Source organism: Aedes albopictus, chromosome 2 (genome assembly GCF_035046485.1).
Source record: "Aedes albopictus strain Foshan chromosome 2, AalbF5, whole genome shotgun sequence".
Taxonomy (NCBI): domain Eukaryota; kingdom Metazoa; phylum Arthropoda; class Insecta; order Diptera; family Culicidae; genus Aedes; species Aedes albopictus.
Genome location: NC_085137.1, coordinates 42,617,429 through 42,644,836, shown reverse-complemented (window position 1 = coordinate 42,644,836; position 27,408 = coordinate 42,617,429). Strand labels below are relative to the sequence as shown.

Below are 27,408 nucleotides of genomic sequence, written 5' to 3'. Positions count from 1 at the left end.
GAAAATCCTTTAACAGATACGTATTTCGACCTCAACTGTAAGGTCGTCTTCAGTGTCTTGTACTTGACTCGACTGAAGAGATCCAACGCATTCTACACGTCTTATACAACTTAGGTAAAAATAATAGGTAATTTTTTTTTTTTTTTTTTCCCGAGCATGCAAAAACTTATATCTATATTAACCTCCACCATAGAATAGGTAAAATTTCCCTCCACCACCGAATAGGTACATTCCCCTCCAGCACAGGGTAGGTAGCTCACGAGGAAGAAAAGGAGGGAAAACTTCCATTTTTGGATCTACTAGTTAAGAGGGAAGACAGTTCGTCGTTCGAATTCGAGATTTACAGGAAACCTACCAATACCATGCGTGTCATCCCCTATTCGTCGAATCACTCCTTCCAACATAAGATGGCAGCTTTTCACCACATGGTTCATCGAATGCAGACTCTACCTCTAAGCGATGATGGGAAGAATAAGGAACTCACTCACATATTCGAAACAGCGAAAATCAACGGATATAAGGAGAGGACAATTCAGGCCATCATTGACAAAAAGGAGAGGTTGCGATATCGAGGATCCCTAACAACTCTTACCCCTATTTCAGAATCTTTGAAGCGAGTATCAGTCCCCTTCGATCAACACATCACTAATAATTTACGTTCTAGGTTCAGAAATTTCGGGATCGATTTAGTATTTTCTAGCTGAAGCAATCAGTTGAAGACTTCATTAGGCTCTACAAAGGATCCGGTCAATACCCTAAACAAGGCTGGCGTTTACAAAATCAGTTGCTCCCATTGTGATAAGGTCTACGTTGGTCAAACAAAACGGTATTTGGAGGTTAGATTCAGGGAACATATGGCAGAGGTGGGAAAGGCACAGAAGACAGTGAATAGAGGTTTGGAATACGATTTCAGGTCGAAAGTTGCTGAACATGTCTTTGAGGAGGGCCACCCTGTAACTACAGAGGATAATCAAATTTTGCGAAATATAACTTCACCTTGGAAATTGGACGTTGCTGAGAGTCTAGAGATATACAAACAGGTACCTAACACGCTGTTGAATAAGGATCAAGGTAATGGAAGTTCGTGGCTTTTCAAATTGTTACCCCCTAAGCACTCTCGTATGGCGTGCGTCTCATAATGTACCTGTGATACATGAACTTTGTTTACCTACCCTGTGCTGGAGGGGAATGTACCTATTCGGTGGTGGAGTGAAATTTTACCTATTCTATGGTGGAGGTTAATATAGATATAAGTTTTTGCATGCTCAGGAAAAAAAAAAAAAAATTACCTATTATTTTTACCTAAGTTGTATAAGACGTGTAGAATGCGATGGATCTCTTCAGTCGAGTCAAGTACAAGACACTGAAGACGACCTTACAGTTGAGGTCGAAATACGTATCTGTCAAAGGATGCAAATTTCTTAGTGGAATTCAAAGGAACCGTACTTAACCCGATTTTCTTTTATTTAATAATAACTTGTTTTGTTATTGATGAGTTAATTAGTATTTATTTTATTTAAAATAGAATATTGATGAAGAGCAAATTTTGTTATTGGTTTGTCAGGAATAAGAGCTAAAAAAACCAAAAAATAATAACTCACTTTGTTCCAGAAAAAAAAATAATAACTTATTTTGTTATTTTAAGATCAAACCAAGGACAACACATTTCAGAACTTACGATACAGTTTTTTCCAGTCATGAGAACAAAATTTACAATTATGACGAACTTATTTGAAATAACTTGTTTTGCTCTTACTCTGTTCTCAATAACTCGATAATAACTTATTCAGTTATTCTCCATTTTGAAATATTTTGTCCTTGGTTTGTTCTTATTGGGAAAGACTATTATTGAGTTATTTTCCGGTACAAAGTCAGATATAATTTTTGTTCTTTTAACTCTTATTCCCAACAAACAAATAACAAATTTTGCCATTCAGCTATTCATTTTTAATGGTAAAAATTGATCTTCGTTAGTTATTTTCTTCTACCCGGGAGTTCCCTGGATTTGTGGGTTGGTTCAGGCCCTGCGAGCCAGTCATAAAAAGACAAGCACCGAAAAATTAACAAGAGAAGAATGCGAACCGATACCAATGGCGACGACCACAGTGACGAAAAGAGACTTGAGATTGGAAGTTCGGTACGTGGAACTGTACACGGAAAATCCAAACTACCTCATATTTAGGTCGATTTTACTCAAAATTGAGTATATCGAATAAACTCGTTACCCAAAAGTAGGTTGTTTTCCCTCTCTGGCTCACCGATGTTGTCAAAAACAAACAGAGATGCATCTACCGGGGGTCCTCGACCCCAATAAGCCAATTTTGGGTTAATGTCGGTTTACTCAAAATTGAGTTGAATGAGGTGGGTCCAAGGTTGAAATTATCTACTCTTTAGTATATTTTTTAGCTGGGGGTAAAGGCAATGTACCTAACGTGAGTTTTATCGATTTACTCAAAATGGCTTATTGGGCCGAACTATGGAATTGCGTCAAAAGAACTAAATTTTGGGTAGTTTGGCGGTTCCGTATAGACTTCATCGGAAGCACCCGCACACTCGCCGATATACTGAAGGACCGCGGGTTCGGAATCGTAGCGCTGCAGGAGGTGTGTTGGACAGGATCTATGGTGCGAACGTTTAGAGGTAATCATACCATCTATCAGAGTTGCAGCAACACACGTGAGCTGGGAACAGCTTTTATAGTGATGGGCGACATGCAGAGGAGCGTGATCGGTTGGTGGCCGATCGACGAAAGGATGTGCAGGTTGAGGATCAAGGGCCGATTCTTCAACATCAGCATTATAACAGTGCACTCCGGAAGCACTGATGATGACAAAAACGCATTTTACGCGCAGCTGGAACGCGAGTACGACCGCTTTCCAAAACACGACGGCAAGATCATCATATGAGACCTTAACGCTCAGGTAGGCCAGGAGGAGGAGGTCAGACCGACGATTGGAAAGTTCAGCGCCCACCAGCTGACAAACGAAAATGGCTTACGCCTCATCGATTTCGCCGCCTCCAAGAACATGGTCATTCGTAGTACCTTCTCCCAGCACAGCCTCCCGTATCGTTACACCTAGAGATCACCACAACAAACGGAATCGCAAATCGACCACGTTCTGATTGACGGACGGCACTTCTCCAACATTATCGTCATCAGTGTACCTATGGTGACGCTAATATCGACTCTGATCACTACCTGGTGATGGTTAAACTGCGCCCAAAACTCTCCGTCATTAACATTGTACAGTACCGGCGGCCACCCCGGTACGATCTAGAGCGACTGTCGTCACCGCATACGCGCGGAATCTCGAGGCAGTGTTGCCGGACGAGGGTGTGCTCGATGTGGCCCCTTTAGAGGATTGGGTACGTAGATTGGAGGTGACAAAACAATTGGTTTGACGAGAAGTGCAGAGCGGTTCTGGAGGAGAAAGATGCAGCGTGGGCGGTAATGCTGCAGCATGGAACCCGACAGAATGTGCTGCAAGCCGATCCGCAGGGATAAGGAAGGGAGCCTCCTGACCGACAAACGTGAGGTGATCGAAAGGTGGAAGTAGCACTTCGAAGCACCTGAATGGTGAAGAGAATGTAGACACGGGGGATTAAGACAGCGGAGGAAATAACTATGTTGGTGCAGCAGTGGACGGGAACGAACCAACTCCCACGCTGAGGGAAGTTAAGGATGTCATTCACCAGCTCAAAAACAACAAAGCGGCTGCTAAGGATGGTATCACAGCTGAACTCATCAAGATGGGCCCAGAAAAGTTGGCCACCTGTCTGCATCGGCTGATAGAGACAGGATCTGGGAAACCGAACAGCTACCGGAGGAGTGGAAGGAAGGGGTAATCTACCGCATTCACAAGAAGGGCGACCATTAGGAATGTGAAAACTTCAGGGCGACCACTATTTTGAATCTGCCTACAAAGTGCTATCCCAGATCATCTTCCGTCTTCTGCTACCTAAAACTAATGAGTTCGTGGGAAGTTATCAAGCCGGCTTCTTCAACGGCCGGTCGACAACGGACCACCGTACGACAATTCCTCTAAAAATGCCGTGAATACCAGGTCTCAACGCATCATCGACTTCATAGCGGCATACGTCAGTATAAACCGCATAAAGTTATGGAGAATCATGGACGAAAAAGGCTTTCCTGGGAAGCTGACTAGACTGATTACAGCAACGATGGACGGTGTGCAAAACTGCGTAAGGGTTTCGGGTGAACTATCCAGTTCATTCGAATCTCGCCGGGGACTGCGACAAGGTGATGGACATCGCTCTGAAAGGTGTGATGTGACGAGCCGGGCTCAACAGCCGGCGAACGATTTTCACAATATTCGGTCAATTTGTGTGCTCTGCAGACGACATGGACATTATTGCCAGAACATTTGGAACGGTGGCAGAGCTGTACACCCGCCTGAAACGCGAAGCAGTAAAGGTCGGACTGGTGTTGAATGCCTCAAAACAAAGTACATGCTGGTAGGCGGAACCGAACACGACCGGTTCCGTTTGGGTGGTAATGTTACGATAGACGGGGATACTTTCGAGGTGGTGGAGGAATTCGTCTACCTCGGATCCTGTCCTACTGGCGGCTGACATCAACGTGAGCCATGAAATTCGGAGGCGCATCATCAACGGAAGGCCCGACTTACAGGCAAATGCACCATGTACAAAACGCTAATAATACCGGTGATCCTCTACGGGCACGATACATGGACCATGCTCGAGGAGGACCTACAAGCACTCGGAGTTTTCGAGCGACGCGTGCTAAGAATGATCTTCGGCGGCGTGCAGGAGAACGGTGTGTGGCGGAGAAGGATGAACCACGAGCTCGCTGCACTTTACGGCGAACCCAGCATCCAGAAGGTGGCCAAAGCCGGAAGAATACGGTGGGCAGGGCATGTTGCAAGAATGCCGGACAACAACCCTGCAAAGCTGGTGTTTGCAACTGATCTGGTTGGCACAAGAAGCCGTGGAGCGCAGAGCGGACCAAGTGGAGCGTGACCTGGCGAGCATTGGGCACGACCGAGGATGGAAAGCGGCAGCCACAAACCGAGTATTGTGGCGTACTGTTGTTGATTATGGCTTGTCTTAATGATGTTGAACAAATAAATGTATGTTGGAGGCGAATGAATTAAAATTAATAATTTAAAATAAATGTATGTATGTATGTATCCACAACTAGATCAAGAATATATTGAAGTACACTACTATATCAAATAAGTAAATAATGCACACTGAAAAATTTATTACTCAATTCAACAAAACAATTCCAGAAGAATAAACTAACAACAAAACAGTTTCGTTAACAGCATGAATTTCAACATTTTAAAATAGGAGTAGGAAGATTAAAAAAAATGCACTGCTATGGTTTATTATTTCAAAAGTGAGCTTTTGAGTGAGCCCCCGTTATTGTTTGCCCTGGCCCCTTAGAACCCCAATTTGGCACTGCCACACCAACTTAATTTACTATCTTGATGATTATAGGTTCAGAACTGCCGAAGCCATCATTTTCCCATTAGAACTGTAATAGCAAAAAAAAAAAACCAGATTAATCCACCTAGTGGTGATAGCGCCTTTCTCGTCGAATATGTACTCTAAAATATTTCCGTCGCCATAAGCCGAAGTGTTCCTGAATCCTGAAAATACTCTAGAACGGAACAAATATCATTTTCTTCTTTTATCACAGTGCTCGTTCGTCAATGAGGGGGTGGAGTTGATAAATAATAAAAGTATTTGATGAAAAAAATACTCAAACAACTAAGCAAAACCGCTTAATTCATCGGGTTTGGTAAAAAGTTTTCTGGAGGACACTTCACCTTAAAATTTAAAAATTTATTGGTTTATTCATTTGTGCCCTTCCTCAAAATGTTGAATTCCGATCCAAAATTTCGTAGGAGGGAACCCCCCTGGCCTAAGGGAAAATCGAAATTTGCGTCAGCCTTGTTCAGAAAAGCAAGAACCTTATCAAATCCATAATCGAATTTGGAAACTTATTGATAGCTCATATTCCTATGTTATTTATTATGTTAAACGTATAGTTTACGCAACAAGGTGCAGAATGATGATTTTTACAGCACGAGTCGTACATTTATCTAACGAGGCTTGCCGAGTTGGATAATTACGATGAGTGCTGTAAAAATCGAGTTCTACACCGAGTTCCGTACAACGTTATTTGCAATTTCATAAATTACTACATACTTGAGGCAAGATTTGAGGATGATTTTAAACAAAACTTTTTCATCAAACTCCACACTGATGTTCATAGCCATGTTTAAGAAAGTGTGATCATAGCAGGTTATGCTGAGTAGTTGTCAGACATTTTTAAACCTGCGTCCAGAAGCATCAAGAAGTTGATCAAAACTGAAAACAGTGCTGTAATGGTTCATTACGCAACGCAAATCAGTGCTGTAATGAACCATTACCGCACTGCTAATTTGATGTGGGAAAGTAAGCCTTTTCCTGTCAGATTTGCGTGAGGGAAAACAACCTATTACGATGAGAAATTGCAAAAAATATTAAAACTCTCAGTTGACTGCTTGACCACCTTCACTAGCACTGGATGTCGAACATTATCATGACATTTCACGGTGTGTCTGGTAGAACAAAATTAATTTAAAAAAATCGGTAACGCTAAAACACCCACCAAATGATAGCTGAAGGTCCCCTCTTTCATTTGAGACTAAAATAAGAATGTTCTATCGGCGGGCCTAGAACAATTTTTTTTTCAAATATTATCATCTTTGAGACTTGTGCTTGTTCTCATTTCAACTTTGAGTGTAGCCAAATGGGCTTGTATGAGGTCGCCCATTAGTAACTTGTCCTTCGAAAAGAGTAAACAGGTCAAATATATATTCAAAATTTCCTTTAAAAACCAGATTAATCCACCTAGTGGTGATAGTGCCTTTCTCGTCGAATATGCACTCCTGAATTCTGAGAATACTCTAAAACGGAACAAATCTCATTTTCTTCTGTTGTCACAGTGCTCGTTGACTTGGAGTTGATAAATAATTAATGTATTTGATGGAAAAATACACAAACAATGAACAAATCCGCTTAACTCATCGGATTTGGTAATACATTTTCTTGTAGACTCTAATTTCGCTTTAAAATTTAAAAAGGCTAAGGGGGATTAGGGGCATAATGGACACCCTAAGCAAGTGAGTACGTTAGGCTTTTCAATTTTCAAAAACTATTGAGAAAGTTCAGTGATAACTATTGATACAAAAGTTACAGATAGGTTGAATTTTGACAATAAAAATGCACCAAGACAAAAAAATTTTGTAGCCTAAAATGCTGAAGTCAGATAGCTATGGTGTCTTCAGCAAATGTATTGGTCATCACACAAGAAACATATTTGCAGAAGACACCATAGTGATTTGACTTCAGCATTTTTGGCTACTCGATTTTTTGTCTTGGTGCATTTTTATTGTCAAAATTCAACCTATCTGTAACTTTTGTATCAATAGTTATCACTGAACTTTTTCAATAGTTTTTGATAATTGGAATGTTTTGTAGTTCGTCACAGAAAAATAAAAACAATCGGTTGAGACGTAACTGAGATATGACAATCCAAAGTTTACTAGTTTGTATGGGAAAACGGCTTTGGTGCATTTTTATTGTCCGATACTGTATATCAAAGCCATTATCGAATTTGGAAACTTATTGATGGCTTATATTCCGAAGTTATGTATTATGTTAAACGTATAAGCAGAGCTGAAATATATCAAACCTCTCAGTTGACTGCTTGACCACCTTCACTAGCACTGGATGCCGATCATTATCAAGATATTTCGGCAGGAATCTAAAATGGTGTGATTTGAAAAATCTCTTAATTTTTATTAAGATTTTGTTCTTTTACGCATATTTATCGCTTGCATTGATTTTGTTCACCTTCGTAATTTCAGCAATGCATCCAATCCTGATTCTGCAATACTGCTGGTAATCTTAGGTGTGGTCAGAGACTATTTTCTTGCTGCCTGTTTATCTGGTTATACAACATTTTTGATGATTTGATGTTTCATATGCATGGGTTTGGTTCACTTTTTTAACTGGCCACTTCCGGCGGGACACCTGGAACCGGTTCCAGAACACAACCGGTTTAGATATGTTAGTTGTGGATTGATTGGTAATTATCGGTGACAAATATCGGACACAGCTTGTTAAGCGTTACGCGTTTCGACCTACTATTCGTTCGTCATCATCAGACGCATTCAGTTGGATTCATCTCTTCAACTTCGTCGCCTGACCGGACGACGCAATTCAGATATGATCTGAAACTATGATCATGCTTACCGTTCAACTGGTTATCGATGAAGCCGCTATTTGGTGTGTCACGTGCATAGGTTTGGTTCAGTTTTTAATTGGTCACTTCCGACGGGATACCTGGAACCGGTTCCGGAACACTACCGGTTCAAATACGGTATGAAACTATTTTCCTGCTAACCATTCATCTGGTTATCGAAAAAGCCGCTCTTTGATGTGTCGCATGCATAGTTTTGGTTTACTACTTAATTGGTCACTTCCGGCGGGACACCTGGAACCGGTTTCGGAACACAACCGGTTCAGATAAGGTATGAAACTATTTTCCTGCTTACCGTTCATCTGGTTATAGAAAAAGCCGCTCTTAGATGCGTCGCATGCATGGGTTTGGTTCAATTTTTATATTGGCCACTTCCGGCAGGACACCCGGAACCAGGTCCGGAACACTACCGGTTTAAATATGGTCTGAAACTATTTTCCTGCTTACCATTCAACTGGTTATTGAAAAAGCCGCTCTTTGATGTGTCGCATGCATGGGTTATGTTCACTTTTACATTTGGCCACTTCCGGCAGGACACTTGGAATTGGTTCCGGAACACTACCGGTTCAGATATAGTCTGAGACTATTTTCCTACTTCCCGTTCATCAGATAATCGAAAACGCCGTGGTTTGATGGGCCGCATGCATGGGTTTGTTGCATTTTCATATCTGGCCCCTTCCTGGGGTACCGATCCGGAACACCTAAATGGCCATAACTCCGGAACGGCTGGACCGATCCGAACCATTTTCAATAGGAAACAATGGGACCAGATTACGCGTCGAATGAACCGTCGGTCGTTAAAATCGGTTGATGTTTACTATCTAAAAGTTAGGTGACCTTTTTTGTACACACACACACACACACACATACGCACACACATACATACACACACACATATACACACACACAGACATCATCTCAACTCGTCGAGCTGAGTCGATTGGTATATAACACTTGACCCATCCGGAGGCTCTATCAAATTTTCGTTTTTGGAGTGAACATATAGCCTTTCGGTACACCTTGGTGTACGAGAAAGGCAAAAATGTTGCTTAGTGCAAAAAAAAATTAAGTCAGTTGAAATAGAATTTCAGCAGTATTTAGGCATATGTACAAATAAACTTCGCCTTTTATACATGTGGAAGAAGTTATTGCGGCTGCAATTTTCTTAGTTTTTATTGACAGTGTCTCATGATTTAAAAATTTTACGATCGAAGTAGGCCGAGTAATGTCAACAAAAATAGAACATACATCAAAGTAGCTCGGATCACGGGGTACAACATTTGAAAGGTAATGCATTTCGAAAACCTAAAAGTTTTTGATGATGCAATTTAAATCTCAATTTCTTGATTTCGCTGGCTGACCAAGCCACCTGGGAAATTACACTGTTGAAAAGGCTTTGACATCCATTTGCTCAACAGAAGATGTACTCGATGAACAAATTCAGATTTAAATTATGAAAAGAAATCCACGTACCCGGTGAGACTCGAACTCACGACTCCCAAGTCGCTAGACGGGCGCTTCTATTCCTTCAAGCTACGGAGCTTGACTATCTCCGTCGCCAGTAAGCCTAGAACTGAACTCGATTCCACAGTCGCACATGGTTATTTCTTTTCACAATCCAAACCTCCTTCGGATGGGATAAGATGAACAACAGTGTATGTGTTAGATGTCAAAATTGTCTAATAACGAGTAATTAGACATAAAAATTATTAGTAACCGTATATCTTTGTAAACAGGTAGCATAAGTCAACTGACAAAAATAGAATAATTATTGCTACATGTCTAACGGTTACACAATATATGTGTACTAAGAAAAATGTGCTAATCTGTCGGTTATCGATAGTTTGATCCTCTGCTAGCATCGTGACATTATAGCAACTTTTCATTTAATTCTACAACTTGATTGACATATACACATGTGTTACATTAAAGTACACATGTCTGAGCACATACATAATAATCAGAACGTATTCTGCCGCAATTCTGCAAAGTGACGTAAGCGCCATTCAAAATTTCGATATTTTTTGATACATTATACATAATATCTGGTGTAAAAATAACACTGCGGTATGCCTGCTGTATTAGAATGCAAGATCTAGTCGTAACCTATCATCTATGGAAAGAAACTTAGAAGATGAGCAAGAGTTTTATGCATAACAACCAAGAAATGGGCCAAAACAATCAATGTCGCTTACGTCACTTTGCAGAATTACGGCAGTATTGTAAACGTTTTAACTTGTTCTTGTTTCTACTTGCAGGCTGTTGATAAATATTATAACAACTTTTTTTTTGAAAGATATCAGAGATAGCAGTTAGTACTACCCCACAAAAAAGTCCGGACTTGCTCATTTAAATTTATCTCATTCAATGGTAAGAATATACCTATTAGATTTACTCTCTATGAGTTTAAATATTATTTGAAACCTTCTACATGGAGTTACGGCGCTACTACCGATGACGCATAAAGAAATTGCAGTTGTGTTCTAGATGCTACAGGGAGATGATCAAAGGCAAGCAACTTGTTTGCACTGAAGCTGAAGTACATCGAAACTTGTTGAATATCATTCAGACTTCTCATAAAGTTGCTGCGGTTGCTGAATAATTGTGGGCAAACCCCAGAGATCAGGCTGATCAAATGAAGCACTCAAATATTCATAAACTGCCATCCAGATGGAAACCGGCGTCAACGAATGACCAGAAAAGTAAACCGATTTTGTTCATTTTTGGCAGCTTTTGAACATGATTCATACTGTACTATCATATAGGAAAATAAAAATAGATATTTTGATCCGAAAGTTGTCGAAAAAATGCAACGCCGATTTGTCACATTCTAAAATGTGAACGCATAAGCGTCACGTTTCACTGCAAATCCTATGAACCAATAAAATCGCTCTAAAACAAAAAAATGGCGCTCAAATTCAAAATTGGTCGATGTTATAACACCATTCAGTACCTATGCGTCATAGTTGAGGCAATTTATTTTTTTTTGAACTTTGGACGCGATTTTCTCGATTGTCTGTTTTTACACGTGGGACAATTATGCGTTCACCAGCAGTACAGTGCTCATAGAACAAGTTGCAGGCTTTGTCCCTGTAGGGACGTTAAGCTAAGAAGAAAAATAGTAAGAAGACGAAAGAAAACATGTGTCTTGAGTTCCAGACGCACATGGAAGCTGTTTGAGAAGAATATATGTATGACGAAGTCACACCTCGAAATTTCAAGAACACAAATCTGAAGAACCAAATGACGGTATGTGCTGAAAAGTTGGTCGATTGGTGATCTGCTGGTGAACCAGTCAAATACCAGACACTAAAGACGTATTCGTATCTGTCAAAAGATGCAAACACATAATTGGAATTCAAAGGAATACCATTTAACTCGATTTTATACTCTAGTTTATACTCTAGTACTTTCTCCAAACTGCCCATAAACACAAAACTGTCATCTGCTGGATTTCCCATTCAAATGGGACTATTATGCTTTTATGGGTAGAATAATAAACAGAATATAAAAAATATATCGTCGGAAAGTTATGCTTGCAATGGAAAAACAGTGTTTTGTCATTAATGTGTTCTTCGAAAAAAAAGGAAAAATATCATATTTTTCAAAAAAAAAATGTTCTAGACCCGCCGATAGAACTTTCTCATTTAAGTCTCAAATGAAAGGGGGGACTCTTAGCTTTCGTTTGGTGGGTGTCTTAGCGATACCGATTTTTTTAAATTAATGTTGTCCACCAGACACACCGTGATTTCAGCAATTTTTTTTCTGCACAGTTTAGCCTTTACTTTATTATCATTGGTTATACTGCCGTTCTACGCATGATTATCCCATGTTATATGCGATTCCCATATAACATGGGACAATTGGGCGTGGAACGTGGAGTAAAGATTCATGTAAAATTTGACAAAAAAAAAGTGCAAGCAAGTAAAATTTCCCATAATAAAACCCATTCAAATTTCAACCGTGTTACAGAGCGCGATGGCTCAACCAGTTGCATCAAAATTGTGCGCAGTAATTTAAGTGCTATAAAATTAAAATTTTCCCATACAACGTTGATTCATCCTACTGTGTAATTACGCCTCAGGAAAATGGTGTGATTTGCAAGATCGCTTGATTTTTTATCAAAATTTTGTTCTTTTACGCATATGTATCGCTTGCATCGATTTTGTTTTGTTGTAATTTCAGCGATGCGTCTAATCCTGCAACACTGCTGGCAATCTTAGGTGTGGTCAGAGCTTGGTCAAAGACTATTTCCCTGCTGCCCGTTTATCTGGTTATCGAACATTTTTGATGATTTGATATTTCGCATGCATGGGTTTGGTTCACTTTTTAAACTGGCCACTTCCGGCTAGACATCTGGAAACGGTTCCGGAACACAACCGGTTCAGATATGTTATTTAGAGGATTGATTGGTGACTATCGGTGATATACAGCTTGTTTAGCGTTAAGCGTTTCGACCTACTATTCTTCGGTCATCATCAGAAGCATTCAGCAGGATTCTCCCCTTCAACTTCGTCAGTTTACTATATTAGCGATTCAGATATGGTCTGAAACTATTTTCCTGCTTACCGTTAATCTGATTATCGATAAAGCCGCTATTTGATGAGTCGCATGTCTGTGTTTGGTTCACTTTTTTAATTGGCCACTTCCAGCGGGACACCTGGAACCGGTTCCGGAACACAACCAGTTCAGATATGGACTAAAACTATCTTACTGCTTACCGTTCATCTGGTTATCGAAAAAGCCGCTCTTTGATGTGTCGCATGCATGGGTTTGGTTCACTTTTTTAATTGGCCACTTCCGGCGGGAAACCTGGAACCGGTTCCGGAATACAACCGGTTCAGATATGGGCTGAAACTATTTTACTGCTTACCGTTCATTTGGTTATCGAAAAAGCCGCTCTTTGATGTGTCGCATGCATGGGTTCGGTTCACTTTTTCAGTTGGCCACTTCTGGCGGGACACCTGGAACCGATTCCGGAACACAACCGGTGCAGATATGGTCTGAAACTATTCTCCTGCTTACCGTTCATCAGGTTATCGAAAAAGCCGCTGTTTAATGTGTCGCATGCCTGGGTTTGTTTTTTTTAAATTGGCAACTTCCAGCGGGACACCTGGAACCGGTTCCGGAACACAACCGGTTCAGATATGGTCTGAAACTATTTTCTTGCTTACCGTTCATCTGGTTATCGATACAGCCGCTATTTGGTGTGTCGCATGCCTGGGTTTGGTTCACTTTTTCATTGGCCACTTCCGGCGGGCCACCTGGAAGCGGTTCCGAAACACAACCGGTTCTGATATGGATTGAAACTATTCTCCTGCTTACTGTTCATCAGGTTATCGAAAAAGCCGCTCTTTGATGTGTCGCATGCATGGGTTTAGTTCACTTTTTTAGTTGGCCACTTCCGACGGGACACCTGGAACCGGTTCTGGAACACTATCGGTTCAAATATAGTCTGAAACTACTTTCCTGCTCACCATTCAACTGGTTATCAAAAATGCCGCTATTTGACGTGTCGCATGCATGGGTTATGTTCACTTTTATATTTGGCCACTTCCGGCGGGACACCCGGAACCGGTTCCGAAACACTACCGGTTCAGATATAGTCTGAGACCATTTTCCTACTTCCCGTTCATCAGAAAATCGAAAATGCAGTGGTTTGATGGGTCGCATGCATGGGTTTGTTGCATTTTAATATCTGGCCCCTTCCTGGGGTACCGGTCCGGAACACCTAAATGGCCTTAACTCTGGAACGGTTGGACAGATCTGAACCATTTTCAATAGGAAACAATGGGGCAATATACCGCGTCGAATGAACCATCGGTCGTTGAAATCGGTTCATATTTACTATCTATAAATGAGGTGACCTTTTTGTACACATACACACACACACACATACATACACACACACACACACATACATACACACAGACATCATCTCAACTCGTCGAGCTGAGTCGATTGGTATATAACACTTGACCCCTCCGGGGGCTCTGTCAAATTTTCGTTTTTGGAGTGAACATATAGCCTTTCGGTACACCTTGGTGTACGAGAAAGGCAAAAACGTTTATTCAAAGTTCTCGTGAGAAGATTTATTTTTGCATTATTTTATTTATCGCATCATCTCCACAAATGGAACAGAAGAATGCTGTAAAAAAAAAACTCCCACCATAATTTGTATGGTGCCAAGTCAATGTGCATCTTCTAAAGCGATGGTGGTGATCGCCTATTCGACCTCACTCATCAAAACCAACCCATAGTCATAAAATCACTCGAAAGGTGCTGAACCGTCTCCATTCACTGCTAGCTGGTCCACCGCCGCATACCATTCGGTCTCCAGCTGATGGCGACCACGAAACATCATCAACTGCCTTCCTCTGTGCGATCGAATTAATTTCCCGCCTTTCCGTGGATTGATTGACCTAGCTAGAGCCATACGAACTCATCCGGTGAGCGCGGTGGTGGTAATGCGCAGCGCAGCAGGTACAAAATTCGGCCGAAGAAATAAATACTGTTCACTGACCGGCACAAGCCACCATAGTTCAACGGGTCGTTACCGTGTCAAGTTGGGTTCAACCTGGTGCTTCAAGAGACACAACATGAAAGTACTCGCCCTTCAAATAAATTATCCATAGATACCGTTTCAAGCTTTTTTTAATTACTTTTTTAGACATCAACAGTGTGGATCACCTTCGCAGTAGCTATAACAGCGATTGAAGGTCATTACTACACCCCGTTGGAACTGGAACACCAGCTGGACACGGACTTCCACCTCAACGAAGTTGATTCCTTTTATCCACTGGATCAGGAATTGAATCAGGATCATCTACCCTTAGAGCCGTACTATCCTAGTTCAACATTTTGGGACCATTTACCAGAGAAGCCAAAATTCATGAACTACCAGGCTCAGCCGAATTCGTTGGTCAACTATACCCCTGTACAACCAGGCTCGTGGATTACACCAAATGTGTTCGTCAACGGACAAGGTTACATCACGGATCGCTACGTGGCCCCGTCGGTGCTGAAGAGGTTCCAAGCCATGAGTCCCCGATAGGTGGTCGAATATTTTCGTTGTTTTCTACTCATTAGCCAAATAAAGAGACTGATTGTTTCCATTCATTTATAGAGAAATAAAAAGTAAGCGATTTCATTTATTGATCCATGCGCGTTGATAGTTCAAGAACAGAAATAGATATAGATGGCGTGGAAAGAACTAAAGATGGCATCGGGTACAGCGATTGACTTCTGAGTATCGTTTGACGGCGGCGTTTCTGTTTTGGGATTGGTAGGTGTCGACAGTTCTAGGCAGTTCCTGGTGCGGCGGCCAAATTCAGCTGCTGCTGGTTGATGGCGTGCCCGGGCAGAGGGGCAACGTGGACGGCTCCACGGGTGGCAGTGACCGAGGTGGCAACTGGTTCCGGAGCGGCTGGGGCATCAACGGCCACCACGGGGGCTGGAGCTGGGGCGGCAGCTGGCCAAGCCCAAGGGTAAGCCGCATGTGGCCAAGCGGCGGGCCATGCAGCGGGCCATGGAGCCCATGGCCACGCGGGCTGAGCTTCAGCCGTCAGGGCCAGAGCGAGCACAACAAAGAGAGCAGCAGCGACCTGCGGGGAGTAGAAGACAAGGCAAATTTGGTACGTTAGTTGGTTGGTCGAAACGTAAACTTAAAGCCTGCGCACTTTAGAATCGGTACACTTTCAACCGGCTGCCGCTCAAAAACGGTGTCACTTGGATAAAAGTGTTGTTAGAAGCAATTGAAGCTTATTTATTGTAGTTTGTAGGAGAAATATAAAATTTGCTGTTTTTATATTTTTAGATGAACCAATGATCTGAATTCGTAAATAGTGCCAGTTTTTTCTGCACACATCGAGCAAAAATCAATCATTGTCAGATTCAAGATTTGTTTAGGAATATATAATTACCAAACCCACCAATTACGCAGTATAGAATAGTTGTTGGTATTATAATTGTTGATTGAGGGAGGTAAAATATTCCATGAGTGTTTTAAAATTTCTAATATAGCTATCTTAAGCCTTTGAAGGGTTTTATGGAAAATCAAAGACTTGCATAGATATTTAAGGTCAAAAAAGTTGTTTTCGCATAAGCTTTAGTTCGGCAAATACGCATACGGGAAGGATACTATACGAATAGTTGTGGTATGCAAGAAACCAATGATTTGATGCAGAACAATATAACTAATCGTGGCTCGAAAGCTATATGGACTATTGCAGACGAAATTCATTGGATGTGTTTTGATGGCGTGAAATATCTAACGATTTTTTCAATTGAACTGAATCTACTCAGAAGTTTTTTATTTGTGATCATAGAATCCCATCTATGGTTCCATAATCTATATGGTTTTTAGTGTTTTATCCATGAAAACTATCTTATTTTAGGTTTATTATGAGGAGTTAGCCTTATGACTGTTAATTTCCGACAACTGTGAGGGAAAACTGCTAATAATTCCAAAAATAATCCAGGTTTCGATATGAATTAAGCTGGGCCACTTGAATTGGGGAATTGTAGATCCAAAAAACGATCCCAGGAAATATTTTTTCATAAAAAATTACTTTGAGTTAAACTATGTTTTGAATATAGCGTGAATGGACAATAAGGCTATAAGTTTATTATGGTCTTGTGAACCATATTTGTCAAGAGTTTAATGCCGTAACTTGTTTTGAGCATATCTTTGATGAATATAATTTTGTTTCTTGTGGAAATATCAGCCGGTAATCTGTGAAATTTGCAAATGTTGACGATCATTGGTTTGTGCAGAATAAAATGGCATGAATTTCACAATCGGGTCAAAATTTTATCTTGAAGAAATAAAAACTGAATTTTTCATATTTTTCTCACAAAATAAAATAAATAAGCTTCATTTGCTTCTTACAACATTTTTTTCTAGGTTAAACCGTTTTTTATCTGCAGCCGGTTGAAAGCGTACCGATTCTAAAGTGCGCAGGCTTTATTTTCATTTTCTCATTGGTTAACAATACTGACGATTGTTGGCAAACATTTTCATACATAAGTTCAAACATTCCTTCGCCCACAATTATTTACTTTTCATTCTCAATGAAGCCATTTCCCCAAAATACTGACTTAACTTCACAAATTGATTCCAAACTTCGAGTAAGTAAAATGAAATATGCATACACATCTAGAATAAAACTATCAATAAGCCACATAACCTGAGCTAGACTCAAGAACCGATACGTCAACGTTCAACGCTAATATCTGTTTCACAGTATCTATTCATTACGTAACGATAAAATCGATTTTTTTCACTCGGGGCTGTGTAACGCTTTCTTGGTATGAAAATCCTAATTTTCATATGGGCCGCAATACTCGGGAGAACTCTCTCCCATCCCCCAGAGCGTAACGTAATTTGTAAGCATAGGCTCTAGAATCTGTGCACAATGGTCCACGAAACAGATTTACGAGGACAGATGCATTCAGCGGCTTCAAATGATTTTTTAGACAAATACGGTCTTCTACAAAGTTGTCCCTAATAATAATGCCCTCTTTCCAATGTACATGAAAATTAGCGTGGTCCATATTATCGAAGAAATTGGAAATCAAAATTTATAATTTACAAGAATAATTATATACATTCTTCGGTAAAGTTGTAGATCTATAAATTTTGAGCTAGTTTGCTGAACACAGTTTTTATTTAGCTTGAAAATTTACCGATCTAGTGATATTTTTTGAATTAACTTAGGGTAGTTCAAAAAGAACCGGTTTTCTGGCATTAACTTTTTCAGTTTTGATTTTTCATCTAAGTCGCTCAAGAAACACTCGTAGAGCTTTTGAAGACGCGTCGTTTCGTGTGCTGAGTTATATCTTTTGGTTCAATACTTACAGGTGTTTTTTCTTTAAAAAAAATATTCGAAAAGGTGATATTATGGGCAGGCTTGATAATCCTCCTCGAAATCAAAAGAGTTTTGCAACATGCTCTAGAGCGGTGTTTTGCTTTTGCCTCGTCGCGAGGGAGCGAACAAACCCCAAACAGAGAGGCAATAAAAACTGAGCGAGGAAGAGGGGAACGAAAAATGAGCCGATGATTATTTCGGGTTTTTGAGTGCGATTTTCGCCTCGAGAGTCTTTCTTTGCATGGGAGTGGAACTCGCGAGAGCTTTTTGAGTGTGAGTGGACGTGAGAAACACAACAAGCAATTATGAGTGTTGGACGAACTCCTCGCTGCGCGGCAAGCTCTAGCTCGGTGCTGTTGAGGACTTGCGTTGTGATTTCTGAGTTTTATTTCACTCCTCAGAAAATCGCCGAAATCGCTTCCTCATTTTCTCGCGAGGGAGTTTCTGTCAAGACTGATTACGGGTTGGGACCAAGGTTAGGACAAACATAGAACAATATCTTTTGACAGCATTCAAAAATAAGAAAAGTTGTTATAAAACATATCAAAAAATAACTTTGTAACTCAAGTAAAAAACACTTGAAAAATGCCTATTTTTTTCTAGAAAACCATCAATATCTTTTAAACGCAATGACGTAGCAACATTCTCCGCGCACGAAAATGTGCGTATAGTTGAGTTCTCATTCAAAGAGGATATTCTGGTTCGAAAAGTCGATACAAGAGAAATTTGCAATTAAAAGATAAAGCGTTTAAACTGTTTGACCAAATTTGGAGCATTTTCCCATAGTTTCCATAGAGTGACGCTAGAACAAATCATTCTATCGCGTTATCTGTTTTATTTCAAATTTCTCGTCAATGTAGTTTAAAAACCACTTTTAGAGCTTCTAAAACGTGCATTTTTGTGCGCGAAGAATGTTGCTACGTTATTCCGTTCATAAGATATCGATGATTTTTTTTTTAAAAAATAGGCACTTTTCAAGTATTTTTTACTTGAGTTACAATAAAATTACACCCCTCTATTTTTTTGATATGTTTAACCTTCACGTACCCGACCCCAACATCTCATTTTCAAAATGTTGGCATTTCGTCAATTTCCATCCAATTTTTTTGAAGTCGCCCTCAATCAATCATAAATTTGTGCAAGTTTGTTACACCTAAGTGGCCATGCAATATCCGGAACCATTCCGGAGATATTCTGGAATGTACTGGGGTCAGGGGGTGCCGAAATGGCTAAAAGTGAATATTTCCTGGGTTATTGTGTTTGAATCATCGATTTTCAGCAGAATTTTTATTGCGAACAACAAAACACAACTTCGTTTACCAGATTTGAATAAGTGTGCCTATCCGGATCACCATGACAGGTTCCGCGGGGCCTCATTGGGGACATTTCTGGTTTTCATTCAAAACATGTCGTGCAACATATCAAACTTCATGATTACGAATGACTCAGAAACGTCAGAAGTCAGAAACGATACCCTGAAATCTGTATCAACTAATATGGCCACCCCGGAACATCTACCACAGGTTTCACGAGGGTGTCATCAAGGACATTTCTGGTTTGCAACCAAAACATTCCGTGTGACGTATCAGTCTTCATGATTTCGAGAGAATGGGGCAGAAAAAAATTACTGAAATATGTATCCACTGATGTGGCCGCTCCGGAACACGTCGAACAGGTTCCGTGGGGGCCTCTCAAACAAAATAACAAACGAAACAATCACTTTTAGGCATTTGGCTAAACAGACATCTCTCCCACCCCCTGACCCCAGTACAATTCGGAATATCTCTGAAATGATTCCGGATATTACATGGCCACTTAAGTGTAATAAACTATCATCAATTTATGATCGACTGAGGGCGACTGCAAAAACATCGGATGAAAACTGACGAAATGCCAGCGTTTTGAAAATGAGTTGTCGGGGGTCGGATACGTGAAGGTTAATAACAACATTTTTTCTTTTGAATGTTGGCAAAAGATATTTTTATGTTTGTTCCAACCCATCAAAAGACTGTTAAAAAACGATTATTTTTCTCGGAAATATGTTTTACCTTTTCTTGTAAGCTCTCTGCAAGAGAATATGAAGACTTTTTGCCAGAACTTTCGTTCACTTTTTTTTCAAGAAATATTCCTCAAATTATTCTCAGAGATATCGATACATATATCGACACTATTATACCCCACAGAGCGATCTTTGTGTAATACAGATTCCTTCAGATGAAATCTCTTAAAGAAGCATGCCAAAGGCTGCTGGATTCGTGGAAAAAATAGTACAACTTTTAAAGCAAACATGAGTTTTAGTTGGAAAAACTAAATGAATTCTTAAAATATTATTTTGAGAAATTTTTGAGCAATGCCAATGAACAAAATGCAATTGCGTTAGACACGAATCTTCCAGCGAAATACTGAAAAAAATGCCTTAGTTACCTCTCAGGGAAAATTCTCGAAGAACAACGTTGAAATTTTTCAAAATTTACTTGCTTCAGACTCTTCAGGATTTTCTTAAGCAAGGTAGCTTGAAATTGCCACAGGATTTTCCCTGGTCTTTTAAGGGTTTCTTTCAGAACTCCTTAAGCTATTCATCTAGCAATGCCTGAAAAGAATCCTCAAGATTTTTTTTCTTAAAGTTTTCAATAGCTGTTCTTTTGCAGGGACTTTTATGCATTTTTAAGGTCTCTCCAGGATTCACGTGAATAGATGCAACAGGGAATTTGTAGAAATGATCAAGCCATTTCTATAGAAGTTACAATTTTGTAAAAAAAAACACGTTCCTAAATTTTCTCCAGCAATTTCTTTCAATGTTTGTACAAAAAAAAATCATGAAAAAATATTCAGGCATTTCGAAGGAATTCTCTTATAAATTTCAGAGATAATTTTCAGAAAAAGCAAAAAAGATTTAAATTAATTTACAAGGATATCTAAAATAATACCAAAAAAATCAATAGAGGATCTTTTATTGTACACTTCTAACTGAAATTTTAAAAACAAACGCTTTAGGATCCAAATTCAACATGCACAAAAATGAACGTCTGACAACAGTATAAATGTCCTTTGAGTGCCTGAAACCGTGAGTAGGTACGAAAGTCGGCCATTGTGGTGACCATATTGGGATTCTATCAACATCCTTTATAAACTATGCAGAGACGTCATTTTATAATTTTATGTTATTTTGTTGGACATTTTTTATTAAGACTATTTGTTTCAAATTTATATTCGTTGTTTTGTATAATTGTTAAATTGAAAAAAAAAAAAATTTTGGGCTATGTTTTGCATTATCTATATTTGATTGACGTATTCATAAAAAATTACAATTACATTTTTACATTTTTTACATTTTACAAAAATTTAAAAATAATTTTCTTTTTGTGACGTTAGCATCCTGTATTTTGATATTATTAAGTTTTTTTTTTTTGAAAACATGGTCACTGAATCAATGAAAAACTTACAATTTGAGTTATATAAAACTATGTCTCGCATCAGTACAAACTATATCTGGTCACTTCTACTAAATATCATTTTTTAAATAATTCTTCAAGTTTCTACGGGAATTCCTTTGAAAATTCCATTATATCCTAGGAAATCTATTCTTGGTTTTACCTAAGAGGTCCGGGTCTCCAGTTAGCCTAGTGGTTAAGGCTATGGATCGCCAATCCGGAGACGGCGGGTTCGATTCCCGTTCCGGTCGGGGAAATTTTCTCGACTCCCTGGGCATAGTGCATCATTGTCCTTGCCTCACAATGTACAAATTCATGCAATGACAGGCAAAGAAAGCCTTTCAATTAATAACTGTGGAAGTGCTCAAAGAACACTAAGTTGAAGCGAGGCAGGCCAAGTTCCAGGGGACGTCGAGCCATAAAGAAGAAGAAGTCCTGTTGAGATTCTTCCAGAAGATTTTTCTGAGATTCACCCAAATGTTATGATTTTTTTATACTTCCTAATTATTTTTTCGAAAGTTACTACTGAAATTCTCATGATTTTTTTTTAAATTCCTTCTGAGACCCCTGAAATTTCTCCAAAAGATTTTTTCTGAAATTTCATCAGAAAGTCTGCTCGTTTTTTAATTCATCCAAAAATTCGCTCTTAGGAAATTCTCGAGGATATCATCAAGAAGTTCCTTCAGGAAAGAAGAAGTAGATCTTTCTCCTAAGAATTCTCAATCTTTTCTTTCTGGAAACCTTCCAGAGTTTCTTCAAGGAATCCTTCAGAACTTCAATCCAGAATTCTTCTAGGATTGCTCCTGGATAATCGAATGCTTCCAGTTATTACGTTTTTATTTTTTTATTTTCCATCAATTTTTAACAAATAATTTTTGAGATTTTTGATATTAAACTATCTTCGAAGAACAACTTCCAATGAAACACTATACATTTTTTTTCCTACATCCAACCAGCAAAAAGTTGAAAAATTAGAAAGTTTTTGAAAAAAGACCATTGACATATATATTCAGTATAAGAAAAACCCGTTAGAATGCAGGAGGAGCTCGAAAATTCTCAATTTAAGCGGGACGTACTTAAGGGGCCGTTCATAAACCACGTAGACATTTTGGGGCGGGGGGAGGGGTGTCTGGCCAAAGTCTACGCTCCATACAAATTTTCAAACTTTTGTATGGACAAAAGTCTGCGAGGGGGAGGGGGAGGTCTGAGATTGCCAAATTCTGGTTTACGTGGTTTATGAACAGCCCCTAATGGATGCTCCCTGAAACACGGACTACGGATTTATGTTACATTTAGAATAATTGCAATTTTTCGATAAACTTACCCACCGATTTGTTGTTATTAATTTTCTATAGCAAGCCTATTTCCAGCCTCTAAATTTTCCGAATCGCCCAGGATGATCAAATGCTTCTTAAAACTTTTCCTGAATTTTAATTTTTCATTGATTTTCAAAATTTATGTTTTTATCAAAAATATTTTTACGTACAAATTTCAGTTAAAAAAACTATGTATAATTTTTACCAGCATCCAACCAAAATTCGGGAAGAAGAATGGTAAGAACCATTTAACCATCCTCGGAAACTTGGCAGATCTTGGGTCTTATATTCTTTCTTAAAGTTTTTGAAAAATCCTCAAACATTTTCAAAGATATCTAATCCTGAAGGAAAATTCATATTACGCTTGACTTTTTTGCAAAATCGAGGAGAAACATTTGGCATAACTTTTAATAACAGAATTTTTGGTGGATATCAAAACAGTTAAAGAAATTTTATGAGGTGAGATTGGTTTCAAGAATGTTTGGAATAATTTATCATTTTTTTAACTAATGGGGGAATACGATTTTCTGAAAAAAAACAGGGAAATTTTCTGGTAAAGAAGCTAAATTAACGTTTGAACAATAATTGATTGAAATTCCTGAACCAACGTCTAATATTGATTTCTGTAACATAAAAAAAATGTGACAATCTTTGAAAAAACAGATGTTTTTAGGTATTTCTAGGATAAAATGCCACTATTAATCCCATGAATTATGGACAAGAAAGCTTGTATTGAACACTTTCATTGGTTCCGGGTCATTTGGCCGAATGCCATTTGGCCGAATGCCATTTAGCCGAATGCCGTTTGGCTAAAAGCCATTTGGCCGAAAGGGTCATTTGGTCGAACGCCGTTTGGCCGAATGCCCTTTGGCCGAAAAAGTAATGATGAACTTAAGTGATCATGCCACTGTTTTCCATATCAGTGTAAGTCAAAAGAACAGCCCTTGATTCAAAGAAGGAAACATTTCTACTAAAATATTCACAGTTTCAACGCCAGCTAATCCCTTAAGCCGAAACTGGAAGCATTTTCTCATATTTTTGGTTTGTGATTTTTCATTAAATAACGAAGCAATATTTTCAAAATCGGGTTTCATACACATGTAGAGTTTGCATCAAGGTGTCTTCTGATTTTTTTCGTGGTGGAAAATGTTTTTTGTTTTTGCAGAAACCATTTTTTTGTGAAATTTTGTTCAAAAATGGTTTCTGCAAAAACGAAAATATTTTCCATCGCGAAAAAAAAAATCAGGAGATACCCTGATCCCTACTCTACATGTGCACGAAAACCGATTATGAAAATATTGCTTCGTTATTTAATAAAAAAAAACAAAAACGAAAAAATGAGGAAATGCTTCCAGTTTCGCCTTAATGTTAGAACTAGAAATAATTTTCTATGATCAAAAGAAGGAAATATTTCTGATGGCCATATTGGCAGCTAAAATGTTATTCAAAATTTGCTCACGCTTCAAAATTGTTTTGATCAGAATTCGGCCAAACGACCTTTTCGGCCAAATGGCCGGATACCCTTTATTTTCAAAAAGGCTTATATGGTATTTTTTCACAAAATTGGCCATAACTCAGGAACAAAAAAAAAAGTGCAATCCAAAAATTTCAGCGATTAAACCTTATGAAATTACCTTCTCAAAATTATTTTTATGAAAATTTTTCGCGAGCTCGGGCACAGTTTTGCTGACTTTTCTTTATAAAGTTTCTCAGCAGTGGAAAATTTTGTGGAAAACTTTTTCCACTTCATATTTTTTATGGATTTCTGAGAAAATTTGCTTTCATTTTCTTTTAAAAACTTTTAATTTTGATTGTTTTTTGCAGATGGTCTTAATATGGAAAGTTTGTTCAAAATCACTGTATAAAAGTCTAAAACTTTAATATTTTTTAAATATTATCATGTTTAAAATACAAAGAAATTTTTTTAGAAATATCTTCGACTATGTACTTTAACCGAAAGTATGATAATTTTAGTATCTTATTTTGTGTAAAAACTTCCAAAAATTCCTCCCAAAATTTAATTTTACGTGGAAAAATCTTATTTTTGGTCATGTTTTGGCAGTTTTCGATTAAAAGAATGGTAAAAGTAAAAACATGAACGTTTAATCTGTTAAGGCAATTTTTAAACATTATAAATATTTGAAAAAGAATTCTAAAGGATGATAAACTGGCCAAATAGCTCAAAAAAAGAAGAAAAAATTATGAAGTGTGAAAAACTCATACTTTGTGTGATTTTTGAATGATTTTATGTTCTTTAAATATATTCAAAAACACATTTAAAGAGATTCATGTAAAGAGATTGAAAATTGGATATAAATTGAGAAAGTTATGACACTTAATGTGAAAGCAAATGTTCATTACTCGAAAATTCATTATTGATGCGTTTGCACCACCTTGGACTTTCAATATTTTTGGCTTAAACTCAGATTTTTTTGTATGTGATTCAGATTACATAAAAAAGCATACAAATTCCGGTAATCAACAACTTTAGGAAAATAAGCCGCTTCCTAATACACATACACTGTGGCTGGGAGAGAAGCACTGATTTGCTAAGAGTTTTATTCACGCTACTATCTCAGTTCAGAAACATGCTATAAAAAATGGACTTTTGTTTTGTAATTTTTGTAACAGTTTGCCGAATAAAGTAAGAGTCACTTTCATAAATCTAGCCGTCTCTAGGTTTATTGTCGCACATTTATGGATAATTACGCGTATTTCATTGAGAAATTCGTCATGAAGCACTTATCGGTTTTTATTAAGCATTTTCAGCTCGCAATGGTTCTGCGACTCTGATTAAAATATCAGTTACACTTTAATAGTTATATATTCTTTACGAATTTTTAGATATGTTTTTTTCTGTAATTTCTTCTTTCAGTCGGGTAAACATCAACACAACATCTAAAATTCTGAATTGTACACTAATGTTCGAAACCTTCCGTAATTCGCGCGGTTGGTCACCACCGTCAGCACCACGCTAATGCTGAGTATAAAAAGCGAGATTTTTTCAACGTGTTGTACAAAATATAATAGCGCGATCGCTCGAGGGTTAATGGCTTTGGCCTGGTCTTCACGAGGCTTACACAACATGAAACAACACATTCAAGCAAAACTGTTCCACCTAAAATGATGAGCTTTTGTGAAAGATATTTAGCACATTCGAAACCATGATAGTTCCTTTACAATTTACACAAAACAGTTCGTAACATCCCAAATTACACTATCCAATGCACTATCCCATCACTCACTTTCATGTTTGGTTCTTCTAGCGGAAATATTTGGCTTCCTTGCAAACAACTGAACACACCAACTAACTGTGACACGGCGTTCTATTCGTTGCCGCCTTTTTATACACAAATCCAGGAACTACAACATCTAGAACCAAACCAGAACCAGGTCCATTTCTTTTCCTTATCCGAGCTCGGTAGAAAACAACGGTTCCTACAAGTAGGTATAGGGCCAAGACTAGCTGGTTCCGCCCTTCCGCACCGCACCCCTTTCGGGCTGACTCAGATCAGCCGAGACTTGGCAACCGCCCACCCATCATCACTAGCTGACCCCGGACTTGAAGTTGATCTAAATCGCTTACGCATATAAACCACCGACGGCCGACCGACCACCGTCGATACTGCCGCCACTGCAACCAGTGATAATGAAATGTAAATATCTTACAGGGGTAATTAGAATTTTCACGCGCGCGCGCTTTACGGAACGGATCAAAAACCGGTGTCACACCGGTTGCTGATAGTAGTAGCCAAGCGGGAGAACATGCCCCCAAGATCCGACTGACTGGTCGGTTGATGATCAGCTGGTGATCCGGTTGGCCTTTCTCGACTGAAGAAAATAGTGAACTCATAAATTGAGGGTGTAAAGTGATGTTTTTACGGTCAAACATAGTGATTGTCACGATAGGTTGGTCGGGAATTGTTTCTACGCAAAGCTGTTGCTACGCATTCCTCATTCTTCCCCATGCGAGAATTTGCATAGTCAATGTTCTACAGAATGTCCCCTTCGCTAATATGTAATGCAAATAGAAGCTTTGAAATTCCGAGCTAACAGCAGATCAAGATGATTTAGTATCTAGAGCAATTCAAGTAACTGCGAATGGTTTAGTTTGAAGTATCTTGAATCATATTTATTAGGCAAAATATAACATGCAACTGTTAAGGAAACTTTCCACTACGGATCAATGTGAAAAACATACAAAACCATGAAAGAATAACAAATAATTTTTGCACCATCGGTTTCATTTTTTTGTATGTGCTTAAAACCGTACGACCTGTGCTTTTAAACAGATCGGCTTGGTTGGTAGTTCATACCACCTTACCAAGACTGGCAAAAGTTTCAGGCACCCGACTGCCTATGTATTGTTCTGTTTTCATCACAAGTTCTATCGATCAGTAGCGTTTTCGGAATTCGCACTCCGTTCATAGGGGTATACCTATATTGCGGCGTGTTCATCCTATTAGCTTTTTCGATCTTATTGGATAGAACAC

The 27,408-nt window shown here is 38.9% G+C and overlaps 2 protein-coding genes across 2 annotated transcripts; one reads left to right on the top strand and one right to left on the bottom strand.

Moving 5' to 3' along the window:
• The first annotated feature begins 14,461 nt into the window (after positions 1-14,461).
• On the top strand, positions 14,462-15,375 carry LOC115265524 (uncharacterized). The gene is made up of 2 exons (XM_029871065.2): positions 14,462-14,904; positions 14,970-15,375. Exons 1-2 carry the CDS (start codon positions 14,767-14,769, stop codon positions 15,351-15,353), a joined length of 522 nt encoding a protein of 173 aa, XP_029726925.2. The 5' UTR covers positions 14,462-14,766; the 3' UTR covers positions 15,354-15,375.
• A 39-nt stretch (positions 15,376-15,414) lies between these two features.
• On the bottom strand, positions 15,415-26,311 carry LOC109421336 (adult cuticle protein 1). Its single transcript, XM_019695846.3, has 2 exons — positions 26,161-26,311; positions 15,415-15,903 (listed from the first exon to the last, which is right to left on the bottom strand). Exons 1-2 carry the CDS (start codon positions 26,164-26,166, stop codon positions 15,601-15,603), a joined length of 309 nt encoding a protein of 102 aa, XP_019551391.1. The 5' UTR covers positions 26,167-26,311; the 3' UTR covers positions 15,415-15,600.
• Between the last annotated feature and the right edge of the window lie 1,097 nt (positions 26,312-27,408).